Raw genomic sequence first — 20,461 nt, 5'->3', positions numbered from 1 at the left:
TTGAGCCAATGCTGCCCCCTAATGTTAATACTTATTTTATGATGCCCTTATAAGGCATATAGGGGCCTATTTATCATTACTTAATTTTCACAAAAGCAGGTGAAAATTTTTACAATTGCAGGTGAAAATGTGTATTAAGTTAACGGGCCATTCATCAAGAAGATAAAGCAGGAGATATCACAAATATCTCCTGCTTACCTTCCTCTTGCAGAATGGCCCACTGTCCCCATACACTAGTATCACAGATATCTCCTGCTTACCTTCCTCTGGCAGAATGGCCCGCTGTCCCCATACACTAGTATCACAGATACCTCCTACTTACCTTCCTCTGGAAGAATGGCCCGCTGTCCCCATACACTAGTATCACAGATACCTCCTACTTACCTTCCTCTGGAAGAATGGCCCACTGACTCATACACTAGCATCACAGATATCTCCTGCTTACCTTCCTCTTGCGGAATGGCCCGCTGTCCTCATACACTAGTATCACTTATATCTCCTGCTTACCTTCCTCTGGCGGAATGGCACGCTGTCCCCATACACTAGTATCACAGATATCTCCTGCTTACCTTCCTCTGGCGGAATGGCCCGCTGTCCCCATACACTAGTATCACAGATATCTCCTGCTTACCTTCCTCTGGCAGAATGGCACGCTGTCCCCATACACTAGTATCACAGATATCTCCTGCTTACCTTCCTCTTGCAGAATGGCCCGCTGTCCCCATACACTAGTATCACAGATATCTCCTGCTTACCTTCCTCTTGCGGAATGGCCCGCTGTCCTCATACACTAGTATCACAGATATCTTCTGCTTACCTTCCTCTGGCGGAATGGCACCCTGTCCCCATACACTAGTATCACAGATATCTCCTGCTTACCTTCCTCTGGCGGAATGGCCCGCTGTCCCCATACACTAGTATCACAGATATCTCCTGCTTACGTTCATCTTGCGGAATGGCCCGCTGTCCCCATACACTAGTATCACAGATATCTCCTGCTTACCTTCCACTGGCGGAATGGCCCACTGTCCTCATACACTAGTATCACAGATATCTCCTACTTACCTTCCTCTGGCGGAATGGCCCACTGACTCGTACACTAGTATCACAGATATCTCCTGCTTACCTTCCTCTGGCGGAATGGCCCGCTGTCCCCATACACTAGTATCACAGATATCTCCTGCTTACCTTCCTCTGGCGGAATGGCCCACTGTCCTCATACACTAGTATCACAGATATCTCCTGCTTACCTTCTTCTGGCGGAATGGCCCACTGTCCTCATACACTAGTATCACAGATATCTTCTGCTTACCTTCCTCTGGCGGAATGGCACGCTGTCCCCATACACTAGTATCACAGATATCTCCTGCTTACCTTCCTCTGGCGGAATGGCCCGCTGTCCCCATACACTAGTATCACAGATATCTCCTGCTTACCTTCCTCTGGCGGAATGGCCCGCTGTCCCCATACACTAGTATCACAGATATCTCCTGCTTACCTTCCTCTGGCGGAATGGCCCGCTGTCCTCATACACTAGTATCACAGATATCTCCTACTTACCTTCCTCTGGCGGAATGGCCCACTGACTCATACACTAGTATCACAGATATCTCCTGCTTACCTTCCTCTGGCGGAATGGCCCACTGTCCTCATGCACTAGTATCACAGATATCTCCTGCTTACCTTCCACTGGCGCAATGGCCCACTGTCCTCATACACTAGTATCACAGATATCTCCTACTTACCTTCCTCTGGCGGAATGGCCCACTGACTCATACACTAGTATCACAGACATCTCCTGCTTACCTTCCTCTTGCGGAATGGCCCGCTGTCCTCATACACTAGTATCAGATATCTCCTGCTTACCTTCCTCTGGCGGAATGGCCCACTGTCCCCATACACTAGTATCACAGATATCTCCTGCTTACCTTCCTCTTGCAGAATGGCCCGCTGTCTCCATACACTAGTATGGGGACAGTATTCATCAAGCTGCGAAAATATAATATTTTCGGAGCTTGACTGCGGGAGCATTCGCCATCACCAGCATCGTCTCCACAGTGTACAGTCACCCCCCCTGCCGCTGAATATATATCATTCAGCTTATCAGTATCCCTGCAGCACTCTCTCCCTCACCCCATCAGTGTCCCCAAAGCCCTCTCCCTTACCTCCAGTATCCTTGCGGTCTTCTCTCGAGACCAGTCCCCGCAGCCCTCTCCCTCTAGACTGCCAGTGTTTCATTGGGAATGCTGGCTGCGGGTACCAAGAACGGAGGGGAAGAGGGACGGAGGTGGAGCCAGAGAGATGAAGGCAGTGGAGACACAGTGGGGAGAGATGATAATTGCTGGTGGGTAAGGCTTTTAACAGCAGGTCTTTAACCTTACCATCAATTAATATAATCTGCACCCGCCTTGGTAGTGCTAGCTAGCCAGTACTGCTAGCACCATCCATGCCGGCCGAGGGAGATCCTGTGTGCTGCTGTGGATAGAGGCTGTGGGTAGGAGGTAGGGTGGACAAGGGGGCAGCAGGCTCTGGGCGCACAATACACCCCGGAGTGCTAGGGTGCCTGCTCAGCTGCTTTCAGTGTAGATATGGTCTGGGCACCTGTCTGCGGCTGTTAGTAAATGTGTGCCGACTGGAGGGAGTCCTGCAGGGTTCTCCGGTCCAGAGAGATGCTGTTTGCAGCGAGGGATGGAGGAGCTGGAGGCAGTGGGGACACAACAGGGAGGGATCTGCAAAGATCCTTCTGCTGGACAAGCTGCCGTGTAAACGGCAGGCTGTGAGGAAATGAGAGTGTTGAACGCCATCTCAGAGTGGCGTACAGGATCACTCACAAGTTCCGAAAAAAAAGCATTTTCGGAACTTGATGAATTACATCAGTTCTACATCCCCATACTAAAGGATGGGTACTGTGGAAATTATCGGGGGAGAATTATAACTAGGAGATGTCTGTGATCTCTCCTGTGTTACATGCTTAATGAATAGCCTTGATCCTTCATTTTTACAAAAGTGGGGGAACATTTTTTTTTTTCACCCACTTTTGTAGAAATTAATGGATGATGAATAGACCCCATAGTGAATACATAAACATATATAAATTGTTATAATCAATGCGACCAGAGAGGAGAGGTGCCAGTACAGGAAAGAGAAGTCAGAATTAATCATTAAATCGCACCCCCCCTAAAAGAATAGTCTAGATCCGCCCCTGCCTCCTGTTGCTATTACATATTTTCACACAGCAGCTGCGGTGTGAGCTGCATACAACTCTGAATCAGACCCTATATAAATAACTGTACATAAAAGGAACATGGCTTAGAATGACAGCATACAAAGTAATGTCTTACGTATTCTCCATTCCTTTCCCATGTAGGAGAGAGATTTGGCCCCAGAAGAAATGGACGGTGAGTCTCCAGCTGTTACCTCTGATTAAGTTGTTATATAACCCATCCCCCGTGTGGTTTTGCAGTTATTTACTCGGTTCTGTAGTCTGTGATTTGTTAAATCTTGTTTAAGAATCTGATACATGATTTTTTTTTTTTTTTTGCAAGGAATAAACTAAGCTCTACGCCTAAAACACAAGTTAGTTAGATCACTTTGTTAGGGCCCACAGACATACCTATATCTCAGTGTATGCAGTCAGCATATTAGGTTGGCCCAATATGAAATGGAGTGCAGATATGGCCAGGGTGATATGGAGCGTACACAAGCATCGATATTAAAAATGACCCTAGCAACTTACCTGCGACCAGCGATGCGCGACCACGTATGGACGATAGCGATATTGTCCATCGGCCGTGCATGCCGGTCAACTTGATCGATATCGAGCAAGTTCACTATAGGGACCCACGATCGTCGATCACGGGTCGCCGGTAAGTATGTGGTGTGCTGGGTAATCGATATCAATCATCCAGCACACTAGGGAGGGTGTCTGACGATCAGCCAGCGATATTGTATCGCTGGCTGATCGATACGTGTGTACGCACAATTAGAATGGCAAATGCCCTCTGAGTTGCTCTTGTATAAACAGGTACCGGCTGTGGCTAACTGAAAAATTAAGCCATCCGTATGTGCTGTAGTCACTACCTGTATAAAACCTTTGCCACACTGACAAGTCCATTCTGTGCCCATACACCACCTGCAGCTGTCCATAACACACCTTGGTTATTATAATGAATAAATAAATATATTCTCTGGTATACCTCACTGCTCTTCTAATATATCTCTTGATAGTAAGGGCTAAATTTACTAAGCACTATTTACTAAGGCCAAGACCGCCTCAATATTGCCAAGAAAACACATTAGCATAGAAAACAATGGAATATCAAAGCAACGTCAGTGTTTTAGACCATGAAAAAATAGAATAGAAATAGAATAGCAACCCCGGATTTATCAAGCATAAAACCGCCAGCAAACCCTCTCATAAAATTACTAGGCTCAGACAAGTGTGATTACTGCAGGTAAATGAATTGATTTTGACAGGCAATATTGATTGATAAGAATATCATCTAATTAGAATATGGAGGATTATATCATCTCTCATCAGACATAACTGGTATTTAAAGGAAAATCAGAAATACACAAAAAGTATAAAACATAAAAAATATAAAACCAACACAACAAACACACACACAGGACTTAAAAAAGAACGCGAGAGAAAAAAAAAGACTATATGGAAAACACACCTCAAATAGACAATATACAGAACAAGGGGCCTGATTCAGACCCACTCGCAAGCGGCTGTCCGCTCGCAAGTGGGTCGATATTGTGCACTGCGCATGCGCACGACGGCGGGAGCTCCGTCGTGCGCATGCGCCAGACGCGACGAGCGAAGGACTTTCCTTCGCTCGTTGTGTCTGATCAAAGGGGGCGTGCTGTCGATGTTGATTGACAGCACGCCCCCTTTGGTGGGCGCGCCGGGGGCGTGCCTCCCTGACGGGGGCGTTCCCAAGGGAACGCCTACCGTCAGAAGCCGGCCCACTGACATCACTAGTGATGTCAATGGGAGTGATTTTGGCTCTGATAGAGCCAAAATCACTCCGGGCCTTGCGGTTGAAAAACTCAACCGCAGGCTCCGGCTCGCAGTGGCGATGGCCGCGATGGTCAAGACCATCGCGGCCATCAAACTGCACGCTCGTATAGGCTGTGGGTGGTGACCCACAGCTATACGAGCGTCCAGGAGGACGCTCCATAATTATGGAGGACGGCCCTCATTCAGAGCAAGCGCTCTGCTCAGAGATACGGCTCTAAATGAGGGCCAAGGACCAAGACAACTTGTGATAAAAGCTCACCAGTCAGTGCAGCGATTAATGAAGGATGTAACAATCACTCGTCCTTCATTAACATGCATGGCATCGCATTCAACATCGTCAGGTGTGATGTGCAGCACATCAAACCTGACGATGTCGCATGCAACTGTGGAAGCGCACATATCGTGCATACACACTGCACGATATATCGTTCCAATTTGGCCAAATTGGCACGACCTTGCTCCAGTGTGTACCTGGCATAACCCTTCCCTAACCCTCCCCATAGTGCCTAACTGTCCGCTTCCACAGCCTAACTCTAACCCTCCGTCAAGTGTCTAACCCTTGACCTTTTGTCCCTGTCGACCTATTGACTGTCTATCTAGACACTGTCGATCTTTAATCCGGATACCCCTTAAACATTTCTACATCTTTTTCCTTCTTCACTCAGTCACAAACCCACAAAGTGAAAGTAGCCAGCTGTCTGTTGCTATGATGGCAACGCTCCTATTGAGAGGGGAGATGGGTATAGCAGCCAGGGGTATATCTACCCATTGGCCAGGATGGCATTCGCCAAGGGTGCCAGGCAAGAAGGGGTGCCACCCGGCAATGCCATCCACGGCCAGGAGGTAGAAACACATACTAGTTGTTGTACCTGGTGTCTGTGTGCGCCCCTGGGCAGTGTGTTGCCCGGAGACTCACACAACAGCAGGCAGGAGCCACTGTTATCGGCGCCGGTGTCAGGCCAGGCACTGCGCTACAGTGAAGGAATTCAAAAGAAACTACAGCTCCCAGCAGCCCTTGTAGTATCTTTTGAGTTTGATATCTATAGTGCAAGTCTGGTGACGGACACTGGGCCAGTAACAGTATATATTCTGCATTGCAGAACTATCACTGCCCGTGGATGGCTTTCAGGATGGTAATAATAATACTATATAAATATATTTTACAAGAGAGGTATAAAAAAAATAATAATATATATATATATATATATAGCCACGCCCCTTCTTCATAAATCCACGTCTCTTTTTTGCCAGACGCACCTTCCCTATTTCAAATATGGGGGCGGGGCGCCAGTCTCTTACTTTGCCAGGGACTCTCAGACCCTTAGATACACTCCTGATAGCAGCACAGCCACATATCAGGCAGCAGTCTCCTCCTTGTCACTGCCCGATGTGCTGCACTGCTCTAAAGGCACGGTCAGCAGGAGTGGGCAAAGCAGTGAGGATGGTCGCTGACCCTGGCCTTCGCTGGGCTCCTGCTACCAGCCTAGGCCTGGGTAAGTAGTACCTGCTCCCATCACCTACTCGGCACCCCTGAATGCAGTTGTTCATAAAAATATGGAAGGGTACAGACGTAACGAAGGTCTTTGGTCCAATGAACAAGCCCCATGGTATTAATCCATCTAATTATGATGCCTGCATGTCCTTGCTCTGCAAGGACTCCTTCTCTACTCACAGACAATCCAGAGGGAAATATGAAGGGATTAGCGGAAATTACCCTTTCTCTATAGGTGCCTTATAAAACCAGACTGATAACTGTTTATGCAGTTTGGTTGGGCAGTTATAATGGTTTAGCAATATCCGTGTGATTAAAAACAAATTTGGCAACCAAATTGTTGTGGTTGGATCAACACAATCTGTTTCTAATTCTCCCTTTGTTGTATATCAGTACTGCTTTTCCTATGTTTATATACATATATATATATATATATATATATATATATATATTTTTTTTTTTTTCTCAGAACTACATGCTGCCTTTCTGGAGTTTGATGCTGACCAAGATGGATTTATTGGATACAAAGAACTTGGCGAGTGCATGAGGACAATGGGTTACATGCCAACGGAGATGGAATTGATTGAGATCTCCCAGCATATAAAAATGAGAAGTAAGTAGTTTATGTTGGCAAATGCCACCTAACTGCTGCTTTTCATAGATAGATCATGTTACATGAAGACAATAGGACCTATTTATTACATCCCTGAAAACCATGCGGAAACTGCAGGTTTTTTTTATTTTTTGTATTGTGTCTATTTATCATCTCTATTTATCCTGTTAGTAAATATGCCACCACACATGGTAAGGAGTTTCACAAGTTATAAACCCTTACAGTAAAGAACTCTTCACTAATCTCATGTATTTCTTTCACAATTTAAGTATATTGTCCTCTATATGGTCCTTGTTCTGAAGAGTCTTGCTGACACAGAATTTTGAGTGTCAAAATAATGTTTCACCATTGTTAGGGCTCATCAAAGCAGAAAGGAATTTTCTGACAAACAGGTGAAGTGTTAAAGAGACACAGGGGCCTATTCATTAAACCTAAAAATTCTCTGGAGATAATTAGCTTTAGAACTCACATTGAGTTCTAGCTAATTATAGGTGGAATTCATCATTGCACCTCTCCATAAGTATCTATTCCGAAAAGCTGTCATTTTTGCGATGACAGCTTTTCGGGAAATAGATACTTTTCCCTGCCTACACTACCTTATCGCAGCTGGAAAACCAGCGCATGCGCAGCACTGCCTACAGATGCGTTAAGTTTCATACCCCCCCCCCCCCTACTTACCTGTCCGCGCAGCAGCCTCCGGCTCCGTTCTGCTGGTCTGTCATGTGGTTTCCCAGCAGACCACATGACAGATTAGAAAAAAAAAAAAAAAAAACTTTTTTTTTGGTCTAAACTTTCTTGTGCTCTGCTGGGGAGCACACATGTCTGACCAGCCTTCGGAGCCCGAGGACGGAGCAGAGCGCCGGAGGGACTCGTCGGGGGACCTGCACACGCGGATACAGGTAAGTTTCACCTGCTATTCGCCACCTCACAGTGGCGAATAGTATTCATGAATTTGATGAATACCACAATTTCCACATCCCCATACTACTGTATGGGGAGTGTGGAAATTAACGCAGGGGAACTTAGCTAAGTGGCTACATGAATACCAAAATAACGTTATTTTAGGAAAATGTCCTTAAAAACGTTATTTTAGTGTTGATGAATAGGCCCCACAGAGTGGAGTCAGCGAGATCTTTAAACTACATTCTAGGGATCAGTCTTCTGAAATCCAAATTACATCCCTTGTAAATGGCATTTACCAGAAGCCTATTCTTCCGAATAGAATTGGCTTATTTGCATACAGTTTTCATGGAAAATTGGCAGACACAGAGGGGTATATTTACTAAAGTGCGGGTTTTAAAGCTGGCCACACACATAGCGATTTTTCCCCGATCTGGCCTATTCCAACACATCGGAACGACATATCAGGTAAAAAAATGACCAAGTCGTGAGTCCCCACTCACGATCATGATGCAATGCGCACCCCCGCAGGTCGCACATCGTATCTTCTGATCTGCCGTGCTGTAGGGCAGATCTGACAATCTAGACTCAAGTGCACTGTGAAAAAGTCTGGCTGCAGGAGATCAGATGAAGATTGGACAGCATATTGTGTGCAGAGCTGCCGGGAGAGTTTCAAGGGAAATCGGACACATCGTCGGAACTTGAGTATAGTCGGTATGTGTGTGGCCAGCTTTAGAAGTGGAGTTGTTGCCCATTGCAAACAAATCAGATTCTACCTATAATTTATCTAGCACCTTCTAGAAAATAATAGCTAGAACCTGATTGGTTGCTCAACAACTCAAATTCTAAAAACCTGCACTTTAGTAGATATACCCCACAGACTGACAACTCTTTTACATGAGAGTATTTAAAATAGTATCTGATGGCACGGATAGAAATGGTGAACATTCACAGATACCTGAGAGGAGCACAACATCGGTATGAAAGCACATGTAACCTAACACACAAAAATTGTCCACCACACTTTTGTGAAGGATGACTAGGTAGGCATGGAGAAGTTGGTCTCGGTAAGGCTTTAGTTAACAGAACGTTATGTGGCTTATCCTGATGAACCAATAGCATCTGATTAGATGGGGTAGATGCACGACAAGAGGACCAAATGTCATTATTAATTAATTATTGCAGCTAGGTTACTGCAACGGGACGAAAGGTGTCCACTGCTATGACAGTTATGAGAAGAGGCATTAATATATTTAATACAGTACCTTACAACATTTTGCCCAATATTTACAGTAAATGTAGATGAAAGAAGAGAAAGACAATCCCTGACATTAAGGTTGTATGGTTCATTTTTATTAGCTTTTACTTATGTAGCACTAGCATGTGCTGGTTATACCATGGTAACAGTATTGCAACATGCAGACCTCCGTGCGTATTCACAGCTGCGATCCATAGTGAATCAGGCCCAAAGATGTGTTTGGCATGATTAGTAGTATGGTGACTAATAGAGAGGAGTAGCACTTGGGTAAGAGGGGCTCAGAGTTTGGTGAATAGAGAATGATCAACTGCATCAAGGACTATAGGAAAATAAAGAAGTTCGTAGTAAAACAATAAACAAATGTAATAGCTTTAGATCAACAGATGCTTTATCAAGAATGTTTTCTGTTGAATATAAAGCAGAGTGTCCAGTAGTGAAAGTGAGGGGGGGGCTACAAATAATTAAAGGGTGATGAAAAAAAAACAAAAAAAACAAAAACAGCTGCCCAGAGATAAAAGAAAATATGAATCAATAAGCACTTGAAAGATAAAAAATATACCACATACAAATCTGGGGCATATTTATCACAATCCGCATTTTAAATGATAAATATTTTACGCTTACATTTGCAACGTGAAAACGTTAATTTTCATGCAAATTTAGTAAGAAGCTCTTGCCGGGCGATAGACTCTGATAAGAGCCATCACTCTGGTTTAGAGTCCTCTGTGCATACTGAGAATGCGAAGGTGGCACGTGACATCAGGGGTCCCTCTCTAAAAGAATCCCTTATACAGCAGCCAATAGGTTACAGCCACCAGCGGATTGGCATAGTGGTGCTTGGTAAATCCGACCGCATAACAGCTCCCTTAGAAACCTATGGGGGCTGCATTTGCGGTTGGAAATGGCGGGTCCATGACCGATATCGTAGAAATATGCTGCAATCCCCTTCATGGTACATCTGGAGGATCTTAAATAATGTGCAAGAAGCGGGATATCCCACAAATATTAACTAATAAAAAGGCCCCTAAGTGTGGTGAGAAGTCATTCTTGGAAATAGAGGGCTGAAATTGTATGAGGAGTGCAAATAGTAGTTTAGGAGGAGAAACACATCCTCGGTAGCTGGGTCAAATGAAAGGTGTATATAGATGTTGGAAAGAAATGTTGTGGAAAAATAAATAATAGTAAGTTCAGACGTCCTTAAAGTAATACTCTTGCTGAGTACACACCTATGCAATTACTGGACCAATCAGCCAATAATTGCATGTGAGTACTCAAATGCTCCTGCAACTGTAGGATCAGGAGGTCCTACTTTTAGTCCTGCTTAAAGGTTGTGATGCCTGACCTCCTGATCCCCTTGAAGAAGGCACACACTAAGCTGAAAATAGATCAGTGTACACAGGTTGCACATTGGTCTGATAATCACTCCAGGGAACGTTTATCAGATCTGCAGATTGATATGCAAAGTCTGTACCCAGCTTTGCAGTTGGCCAGTGAGATTGGTGAAGCCTACCAGTTTCGGCTCAGCATGAAACTGAATGTACTCAATGCAATTATGAATAACGGACAAAAGAGATGACATTTGTAAATCTATGGTAAGACAAGGACATATCTGTAAGTACAGAGAATATATTTGCAGTATAGGAAATCCACATTGGAAATATTCTTCATCCAGTCATGTTGCACAGACCAAAAGCACTAACGGATATGGCACCTCTCTCTGGTGTGACGAGATTGTGGTTGTTAATACCGTGAATGGCAGACACTATGACAGGTGTAAGTGTACAGTTAAATTGTACATAGTTAATGGAACATAACAGGCCATAGGGTGCCGGGTATAGCCCTGGGCTATCAGTCTAGGCCTGGGGTGCCCTGGAAAGGTGTACCCCTTTATTGGGGGGGTACCCAACTCCCCAGGGATCCCCGGCCTGGACTGACTAGCGGTGAGGGATAATGCTTTGGCTGGGGAAACCGGTGAAAGGTTTTCCCTGGCTGTGGCATTATCCCCCCGCTAGACAGAGTTCGGTGCTGGTTTTGGAACTTTCAGGGGACCCCTACTCGTTTTGTCCCCTGATTTTCCAGAACCAGCTCGACAAAGCCCTGTGCTGGTTCTCAATATACAGGGGCCCCCTACGCGTTTTGGCCCCTGTATTTTTAGAACCAGAACAGGCTTTATAAAGCCCGGGGCTGGTTATGCTTTTGGGGAAGGGGTGCATGTGTTTTGTTTTTTTTAAAACACACACATAAGCCATCACGGATCTCACTGATCTGTGATGGCTTCTCTAAAACTCGCAACTTTTAATGCTACTCGCATTAAAAGGTGTCAGTTTACATAGGGAAAAACTCGCAAATGCAGTAGCCTCGAGCTGAAAAGTTTGCAGGCTATTGAATTTGCGAGTTTCAGTACAAATTCGCACTTTTTAAAAGTGCGAGAAAGTGCGAGTTTGTACTGTTACTAAAACTGACACCCTATTACATTTGGCCCATGGTGTGAAACCAGGATTGTGTGACTGTGAAACACAAAAGGTACAGTATGATCATTGGGATGTGCAAGGGAAAGTAAGAAATGAGATCAGAGAGAGTTCTGAAAAGCAAATTGAGGACATTAGCAGATATGGAATAACTACATCCCGCAGAGATACCCCATATTCCCAAATCTGGGTGTGCGGTGTGGAAGCAAAGGGGATAGGAGGAGAGGATGGGGGCACTCCTGCTTAGTACTTGACTTTACCTAGAGGCAATTAAAGTCACTTTCTGAAGAATGAAAGGAAGATTAAACTAGTCTGTATTTTTTTTGCTGAAAAGTTTGAAGTATTTAGCACCTATTTAAGGTAAATGCATTTTCTACTAGCCCCCATCATCAGTGGCACCCTGTAGAGTTTCTGTGTCATGAAGAAAAGAATGAATACAAGAAGTATCAGTGCAGTCCATTAAGAACACATTGCTTTCCCAGAAGGAATAACTTCCACTGTCACAACAGTGGCTGGAAAGTAAACCAGTTTCAGTGAGAGCCAATAGGATTAGTAAGTCAGGGAGGTAATGTATGTAAGACAGTTTGTTGCACTGTGTGCTTATGTAAAAGTGAATGACTGTCAGGCAATTTGGATTAGACTCACATGATTCTGAGTTATTAGTGACAGAAGCAGGAGAAAGGGGATGGCTGCAGGCTTTGAAAGGATAAGCATGGAATTATACAATGTATGTTATGAGGGAAACAAGCTTTGCACGCAATTACTTTTTTATGTCAGTTTTCAGAGAGAGGCATGGTGAGGTAATTATGGGAAACACACGAGGTAAAGGAGAGCCATAGCAAGGACACCTAGAGGATTGTAATGGTGCATACACACGGTCCGATTTTTCTTCAGATATGAACGATTTTTAAAATCGTTATCGTTCAGATCTGAAGGAAAATCTGACAAATCTGACATGTGTTGAACGATGAACTATGCGCGTTCCCGCTTGTCAGATAACGATATCTGACATCTGATGTGTTTGCATTAAAATGAACGGAATCGTCCAAATCTGACTGAAGTCAAAAATCGTTCGTAGTTCAAATAGTTCAATCGTTCATCTGACAAATTTGACTGTGTGTATGCACCTTAAGAGGTTTATTTACGAAGCATCGGTTTGTAAAACCTGGCGATTGATCATGTATATGCTTGATATTTAAGAGGACAATGCTTTAACTAGCCTTATCTTTCTAGTAAAAGCATTGCCCTTTTAAATATCGGGCATAAACTAGATCAGAAGTGCTGGGTTTTACAACTAAATGCTTAGTAAATAAACCCTTAAGCGTCTATGGTCATCAACTGTAACAGCAGTTTTTATAAGGAAGTTCATTAATTTGGGTGTGGTATATCATGTCAACATTCAAGATACCAACTGGTTCACAATGTCGACGCGAACATAATGTTGAGTCCACAATGTCGACAGTCAGTTCTATTTGACCTAAACATGTGGAATGTCGACATTCTGAATGTGACTACATACAAGTATAAGGAATAACATCTATAAATGCCCTGTGAAAGTAAGTATTCTACGTTCTGTCACACGCAATATATTACCTAGAGCAGAATTTGTAAATTCATAACAAATTACAGGAGTTCTTACCTAGAAACATAGAATTTGACGGCAGATAAGAACCACTTGGCCCATCTAGTCTGCCACATTTTTAAACATAGTGTTACCTCAACCCTTATTGATCCTTACTACTTCTGAAGGATATCCTTATGTCTATCCCATGCATGTTTAAATTGCTCTACTGTCTTCTTAGCCTCTACCACCTTTGATGGGAGGCTATTCCACTTGTCCACTACCCTTTCTGTGAAGTAATTTTTCCTCAGATTTCCCCTGAACCTACCACCCTCCAGTTTCAGAACATGTCCTCTTGTTCTAATACTTCTTTTTCTTTGAAGAATGTCTCCATCCTTTACCTTGTTAAAACCCTTTATATATTTGAACGTTTCTATCATGTCCCCCCTATCCCTTCTCTGCTCCAAACTATACATATTAAGATCTTTTAGTCTTTCCTGGTATGTTTTGTGGTGTAGACCTTGCACCATTTTAGTTGCCCTTCTTTGTACGGTCTCTAATGTATTAATATCCTTCTGGAGATATGGCCTCCAGAACCTTACACCTGTTAAATTGACTAGAGGTTATATTTAAATGTATTCGGAATTCATTTTTGAAACATTTAACATTTCTAAAGGGTAATGATCCCTCATAAGAGGGTTTTCGGAATAAAACTAAAGCCATTGTGGGTACTTTGAATACATTATCTCACAGTAGGGAGTACAGCAGATATTTACCATGGCTTTTGCAATACAGAGATCTAGAAAGTGAAGATTTAAATAATAATTAAAAATGATCATCAAGAAATGCCATAATGCAGCACAGAAAGTGCTAGCATGAGCTACTATGTATTGTTAAATATAGTACTAGGTTTGTATGGTTCTCCTATGGCAAATTTCTATTTTTTTTTCTCCTAGTGGGTGGCCGCGTGGATTTCGAAGATTTTGTGGAACTGATTGGACCGAAGATGCTGGCGGAAACAGAAAACATGGTGGGAGTACGAGAGCTGAAGATTGCATTTAGAGAAGTGAGAGCATAGGTTAATGTTGACAAGTCCTATTCTATTTATTTTCTACCTGCAACCTATTTTCCCCATCACTCAGTACAAGGTTTCAGTATAAAAAAAAAGACTATTTAACTAACAAAATGTCCAGCACTATGCAGTTGTGAACGAACAGTTATATAACAATACTGGATATTAACAGACAGACAAAGAGGTAGACAGGCCCTGATTACATGCTTACAATCTAAAGAAAAAGAGAAATAGAAAAAAGTAGGAGGATGCAAGAGGTGAAGAGGATGCAGTCACCATGTCAATAGTAAAATGTTGGCAATCATAGTGTCGACATGGAACATGTTGACATCTGCAGACTGTAATAACATATCAGTAGACCTTTTACATGAATATGTCATGCTTAACAAATCAGAAAGGAGATGGAGACTGCGAGTGACGGCTTGGAGGGCCGCCTGGGGCCCCAGGACAGCCTGTTGCCCATCACTGCCCTAGGCTCTTAAACCTAATTACTGCCGCTCTACACAGCTCATGCTAAATGGATATGCATTTTCTTTCTGTACTCAAACTTCTGACCCCCAAACCAACATTAGTGTGTGACCGTTTCATATAGCGCCACTAAGTATGCTTTCTCATTGTATCCTGGCTAGACTAATATACAATATGTGGTACATTGTGTCGACATGAAATATGGACATGCAGCACGTCAACATGCTTGATATGACAACACGTCGACAGAATCAGAATGTCGATGAAATCTTCCTTGTGGTCTTACGGTGACTTCCTTTGTTTGGAGAGTCCTGCGGCTTTAGCTGTGTCTCCCGGGTCCAGCATTAAGTAAAGCCCCTAAATCCTAACCCGTCGCTCCATGCAGAATATTGACATGTTCACAATGCAGAAGTGTGAAATGTCAACATTTACAGGGAGAGGACGGTTAGGCTATATGGGATGGGAGTGTTCGGCTTCGGGGCGGTTCGGGTTAGGCACTAGGAGAAATTTCATTGTAAAAGCAAAGCCAGCCGCTGCACATATAGCTGTAAGTGAAACACAAATGGATTTTGTGTCTAAAGACTAAAATGGTGCACATAGGAGGCAAAGGGGCTGATCTGCAGTTGGATGTACGCCAGTAACGTACACAAACTGGTTCTGCGCATGCCTAGAAAACATGTCACTTGCACACAGTATGCAGATTTACTTGAATCTCACACTTGTGTCCTCTTGCAAAGAGAGAGGTGGGATTGAGAGAGGAAGGTAGCGGTCTAATGTAGGCTCTTTAGAGTAACTGAGGTTTGGTGTTCTTTTATACTGTGCATTTGCACTTTTTTGTTTTTGGAAAGTGAAGGCAAATTATTTCACAAGTCTGAACACAAATGAGTTCAAACTCTACATCAGTCCCACAGAGAGTATATGGTTTTACAGTATATGCTTATCAATTTAAAGCATTTGCATGTCACTGATTGTTATGCTTTGGGATTTATGTTAACACTTGGACATTGCAATCCAACTCAATCCAATTACACGCGATGTACTCGCAGGTGTGAGTCATCACGACAATGGCCGCACTTGACGGCAGCCCGAATTCGCAAAAAAGTGCTCGCAGCCCCATAGCGGGCCACGAGGGGTGCAAGATGATGTGCGGTTATCTGTTTTAACGCTGTGGCAACGACAACTTTAACCCTTCGCAATCAATCGGATTGACCCCTAAAGTATAACAGCTATATATTGTTTATGTTCGCACAACCCCAGGGTTTATAATTTGTGGGTGGCTGAGCCGAGCGACGGTGGAGCCCCCCTGGTGAGTATTATGCCGGGCAACCAGTAGTTATGGCCCAGTATAGACCAGCAAATATGTACACAATGCCCGTTATGTCAGCTCTACAGCACGCGTCCCACCAGACATCTACAAATACTTCTGCCTGGCAAATATCACTATCTCTACAAGGCAAAAATATGTGCACTACATCAGTTCATTTCCAGTCCATGCTAGATGTGTCACTCATTCAGTCCATGTACAGTACTGTTTTATTACATCCCACTCTGTAATGCATTTCCCTACACCTTTTTCATTAGAACTCACAAATCAAGGATTTCCCTGGCAATAAGGATTACATGTAAAAGCTTCACCATTTCATTTATGTATTTGGCCTGAACAGCAAATCCCACTGTAATACAGAGTGACATATCCTAATCAGATTTCTGCAATCTCTCCCAGTTTGATGTTAATGGAGATGGCCACATAAGTGTTCTGGAGTTGAGTGATGCCGCCCAGAGTTTCTTAGGAGAACCTCTGAATCCCAGTGAAGTCCAGGAGATTATCCATGATGTAGACCTCAATGGAGATGGAAGAGTTGACTTTGATGGTAAGAATTGTGTGTCTACAAGAGCCCTCAGTTATAAATAAATGAACATTTCCATATGGACAAAGCTGATATATAATAGTAAATACTCATAGCTGTAATTGCAGATAAAAAGGTGCTCCTGCCATATATTAATACAATGCAAGTGAATACTGTTTTTACATGCGATTATACACATTACATTATATATATATATATATATATATACATATACATACATATATACATACACACACACACACACACACACACTTCAGTACCTTGCCAAAACCCATATAAGCACTGGCTTATATTGGGCAAAACCAATTACAGAATCCTCTCTCCATGCACATTCCAATGACCATGTTTATCTTCACATAACTTAATGAAGCAATGTAAAACACAAAGTCACATTTACATTTATGTGGAATTCACAAACATTTCTTCCTAAAGATTCCTACATTTTCTCATAAAAAAAAATATGTAAAGGGTTATTTACTCTAACAAGTAATTTTTATGACAACCTGTATATTTTAGTGATTTAGGAACCTATTTATCAAGCCGATTTTTACATGACATTATACAGAAAATGCAGTTTCTGCAAAATTGTATGTATTGTTCCTATGTACTAATGGCATAATGCAGGAGATTTCACAGACATTTCTAGCAAACTGCTAATTAGCACTGCAGATTGCAGTCCCCATTATTATCAATGGTGACTAGGATCTGATCCCTATGTACCAAAGTCCAAAAAGTTAAGCTTTGCGGAGTATAGCCATGGTAGTTTACACCATCATCAGATGATATAAACTGGCTTTAAGCCTATGGAGGCTCCAGGTGCAGGAGAGAGATCTTCCGATCTCTCTCTCGCAGCCCCCGGCCAGCCTGGATGCGCAGTGTCAGCTTCCACAGGAGAAGTCTTTCACAAACATGAGAGACTTCTACAATTTGCCGGGGATATAACCTGCAGGGACAGCAGTTACCCCAACCGCCGTCCCTGTGAGTTCCCCTTTGTTATTTTCATTTAAAATTAAAATATCCCCGGTAATATAGATAATCACGGCTGGTTCTTGATTATTAGTATGTAAACCCTTAAATCTGCACCAGGAATGCCCATCCTCCCGATTTGGCCAGGAGCCTCCCGAATATCGAGAGCCGCTCCCGGCACCCCCCCCGGAAAGGCAGCCGCCCCCCCCCCCCCCCAACTGCTAATAGAAACCCCGAGCCATGGGGGGTAGGAGGGGTGTCGCGGTGACACGATTTGCACTATATTGCGTCATTGTAGCCCCACCCCCCACTTCACAATGCTGTTATTTTCAGAATTGTGAAGAGGGGCAGGGCCACGATGATGCGATCACAGGGCCCCACCCTCAATGCGGCATCATTACCCGGCCACGCCCCCCACTGTGCACAGACATTCAGCTCCCTCCCGGAAGGAGGGAGCTGAATGTCGGCAAGTATGATCTGCACCTACCACCTGTACATAGCAGACACCAAACAAAAATACTTTTCTAGGTGGTAGTGCAGCTTTAATATTAATTAAATTAATATGAATTAATACAGCACAATCATATAATGTTGAAATAAGCACTTTTAATAGAAAAAATAACATTGCTAATTTATTTTGTTGATACAAATACTAGATATCTGAACAAATTCTTCACAAAAACATTGAATAAACACAAATTATATGGCCACACTCACTCATGTCAGAGATGCAATTGTAAATGGCTTGTAAAATATTTAAGAAAATAATTATAAAACAAAAAGTAACCGCTTTCTGAATTCCACTCCATATTTTATGCTCTTGAGTAATAATGTGTGTAGATAAAGGCACTTTCATTAGAATTTACCAGGAATGTGGCTTCCATAAAAGATTATGGATAAGGGAGCAACAGTACAGACAAGACAGGCTAGGGCACCTTACAGTATATACATAGAAATATGAATTACTTTATGTGCATAATGCTCAGCTGTCATAAACCCACTTTCTGATGAGAAGGGCCTTAGTGTCACGACCAGGTTTTCCCGGCATAGGGGATGACGGGTATTACCTGTGAGGGCGCTGTGGTCCTTCCGGTGGAGGGGCTGGTGTCTGGCGGCAGGCGTTGGCTGTGCAAGGTGTTCCGCAGGCTCTGTGTCATTCTGGCTGGGGTATGCCTGGTGGTGTTTCCATTCCGTTCTGGTATGGGCGCCACCATCTTGCTTCTGGTCATGTGACTTAGTTGCTCCAATCCTGGCGTGTCACATGCTCTCTCCGACCATTCACGATCCTGCACTGATTACTTAAGGGAGTTCAGAGCTCCCCATAGTTGCCAATGCAACGTGTTTCACAGCGCATGCTGTGAGAGTTCATGTGCTCCTGAGACCTGTCTGTTCCCTGCTCGCCTTTGCTCTTGCTGGATCCCAGCTCCCAAGCAGCCTGCATCACTCTGCCTGCTCAGTCTCCTGCTGGAACCACCCTGCACCTTCTATTAACCCTCTCCCTGCCTAAAGACCTGAGTGTGCAGTTACCCTGTCCCTACACTGCCTCCACTTACCTAGCTCTCTGCAGCTATCCAATTTCTACACTGAGCCATCTCAGTACTACTCATCAGTTAACAAACTGCTCCTACAATTCAACTACTCCTACAATTCAACTACTCTCTGGATTTCATCTCACCAGTATCAATTTGTAACCTGATATCCTGTCTGCAGTCTCTCAGTAACCATTTGGATTACAAAGACTTTTTATTATTTCTGTCACGGACATTACCCACTCTTGCTTCACTTCAGTTTCAAGTCATCACCTCCCCATCTATATTCAGGACTTTACATTAACAGTGTACATGTCTTCAAGTTCACCCATTAAAAAAAACACTTTTCAGTTTAAGTCTGTTCAGGTGTCTGCTCCTGTTACCACCCCAGGTCCACAACAAACTCAGGGCCTGATTCAGAGCCGGACGCTCTGACCAGAGCGCTCGCTCAGAATCAGGGCCCTCCTACCTAACATTGGAGCGGCCTCTTGGACGCTTATGCGTCTTATGCCTCTTGGACCCACAGCTTATGCGAGCTCCATGATGATGGTCGCGATGGTCAAGACCATCGCGACCATCGGGCTTGCGACGAGACCCTGCGGTAGGGTCTCGCTGCCGCAAGCTCAGGAGTGCTTTTGGCTCTATCAGAGCCAAAATCACTCCCACTGACATCACTAGTGATGTCAGTGGGGCCGGACCCATACGGTAGGCGTTCCCATGGGAACGCCTCCGTCTGGCAGCCACGCCCACTAAAGGGGGCGTGCTGTCACTCACCATCGACAGCACGCCCCCTTTGGTGCGAGACCCCGAGCGACTGCTACCCCGTCGCTCGCCGGGTCTCGCGCATGCGCATGACGGAGCTCCCTCCGTCGTGCGCATGTGCATTTGGGTACCATCGACCCGCTTGCGAGCGTCCTGCGCTCGCGAGCGTGTCTGAATGAGACCCTCAGTTCCTAACACTTAAGAGTGACAGGCTGCAGATCCTATATGCTTAGCAGATAGGTACTTTACTGCTTCAAAACTTGATTTGAGCAGGCTCTCGTAACCTCTGCTTCCAATACTGTGTCCAGGGACAATTTTATTTAGTTCCCCAGTATGCATCTGGCAAAACAGTGTTCAAAATGTTGCCCAACTCGGAGGTGGAACTTCCACATTAGAAAAGCCATGTGACCTCATGTCACCAGGACTGCCTCAGGGAGAGGGGCAGAGCAGAGGGACATACATGGGGGTTATGTATGAA

The 20,461-nt window shown here is 44.1% G+C and overlaps 2 protein-coding genes across 2 annotated transcripts in view; one reads left to right on the top strand and one right to left on the bottom strand.

The window, feature by feature from the left end:
• PTPRCAP (protein tyrosine phosphatase receptor type C associated protein) overlaps positions 1–19,951 on the bottom strand; it is a 95,569-nt gene extending 75,618 nt beyond the window's left edge. The window contains exon 1 of the mRNA XM_088473484.1: positions 18,760–19,951. The gene's annotated coding sequence lies outside the window, so the exon portion shown is untranslated. The remainder of the gene's footprint in view (positions 1–18,759) is intronic.
• The window catches only part of LOC148522886 (calcium-binding protein 2-like), a 32,132-nt gene that overhangs the window by 7,416 nt on the left and 4,255 nt on the right, over positions 1–20,461 (top strand). Inside the window, exons 2-5 of the mRNA XM_088473477.1 lie at positions 3,368–3,398; positions 6,988–7,131; positions 14,275–14,384; positions 16,582–16,729. Of these exons, the coding sequence (XP_088329603.1) occupies positions 3,368–3,398; positions 6,988–7,131; positions 14,275–14,384; positions 16,582–16,729 (433 nt within the window). The remainder of the gene's footprint in view (positions 1–3,367; positions 3,399–6,987; positions 7,132–14,274; positions 14,385–16,581; positions 16,730–20,461) is intronic.

Source organism: Taudactylus pleione, unplaced genomic scaffold (assembly GCF_031769625.1).
Source record: "Taudactylus pleione unplaced genomic scaffold, aTauple2 ptg000136l, whole genome shotgun sequence".
Lineage (NCBI taxonomy): Eukaryota > Metazoa > Chordata > Amphibia > Anura > Myobatrachidae > Taudactylus > Taudactylus pleione.
This window is presented reverse-complemented; position numbering and strand designations above follow the sequence as displayed.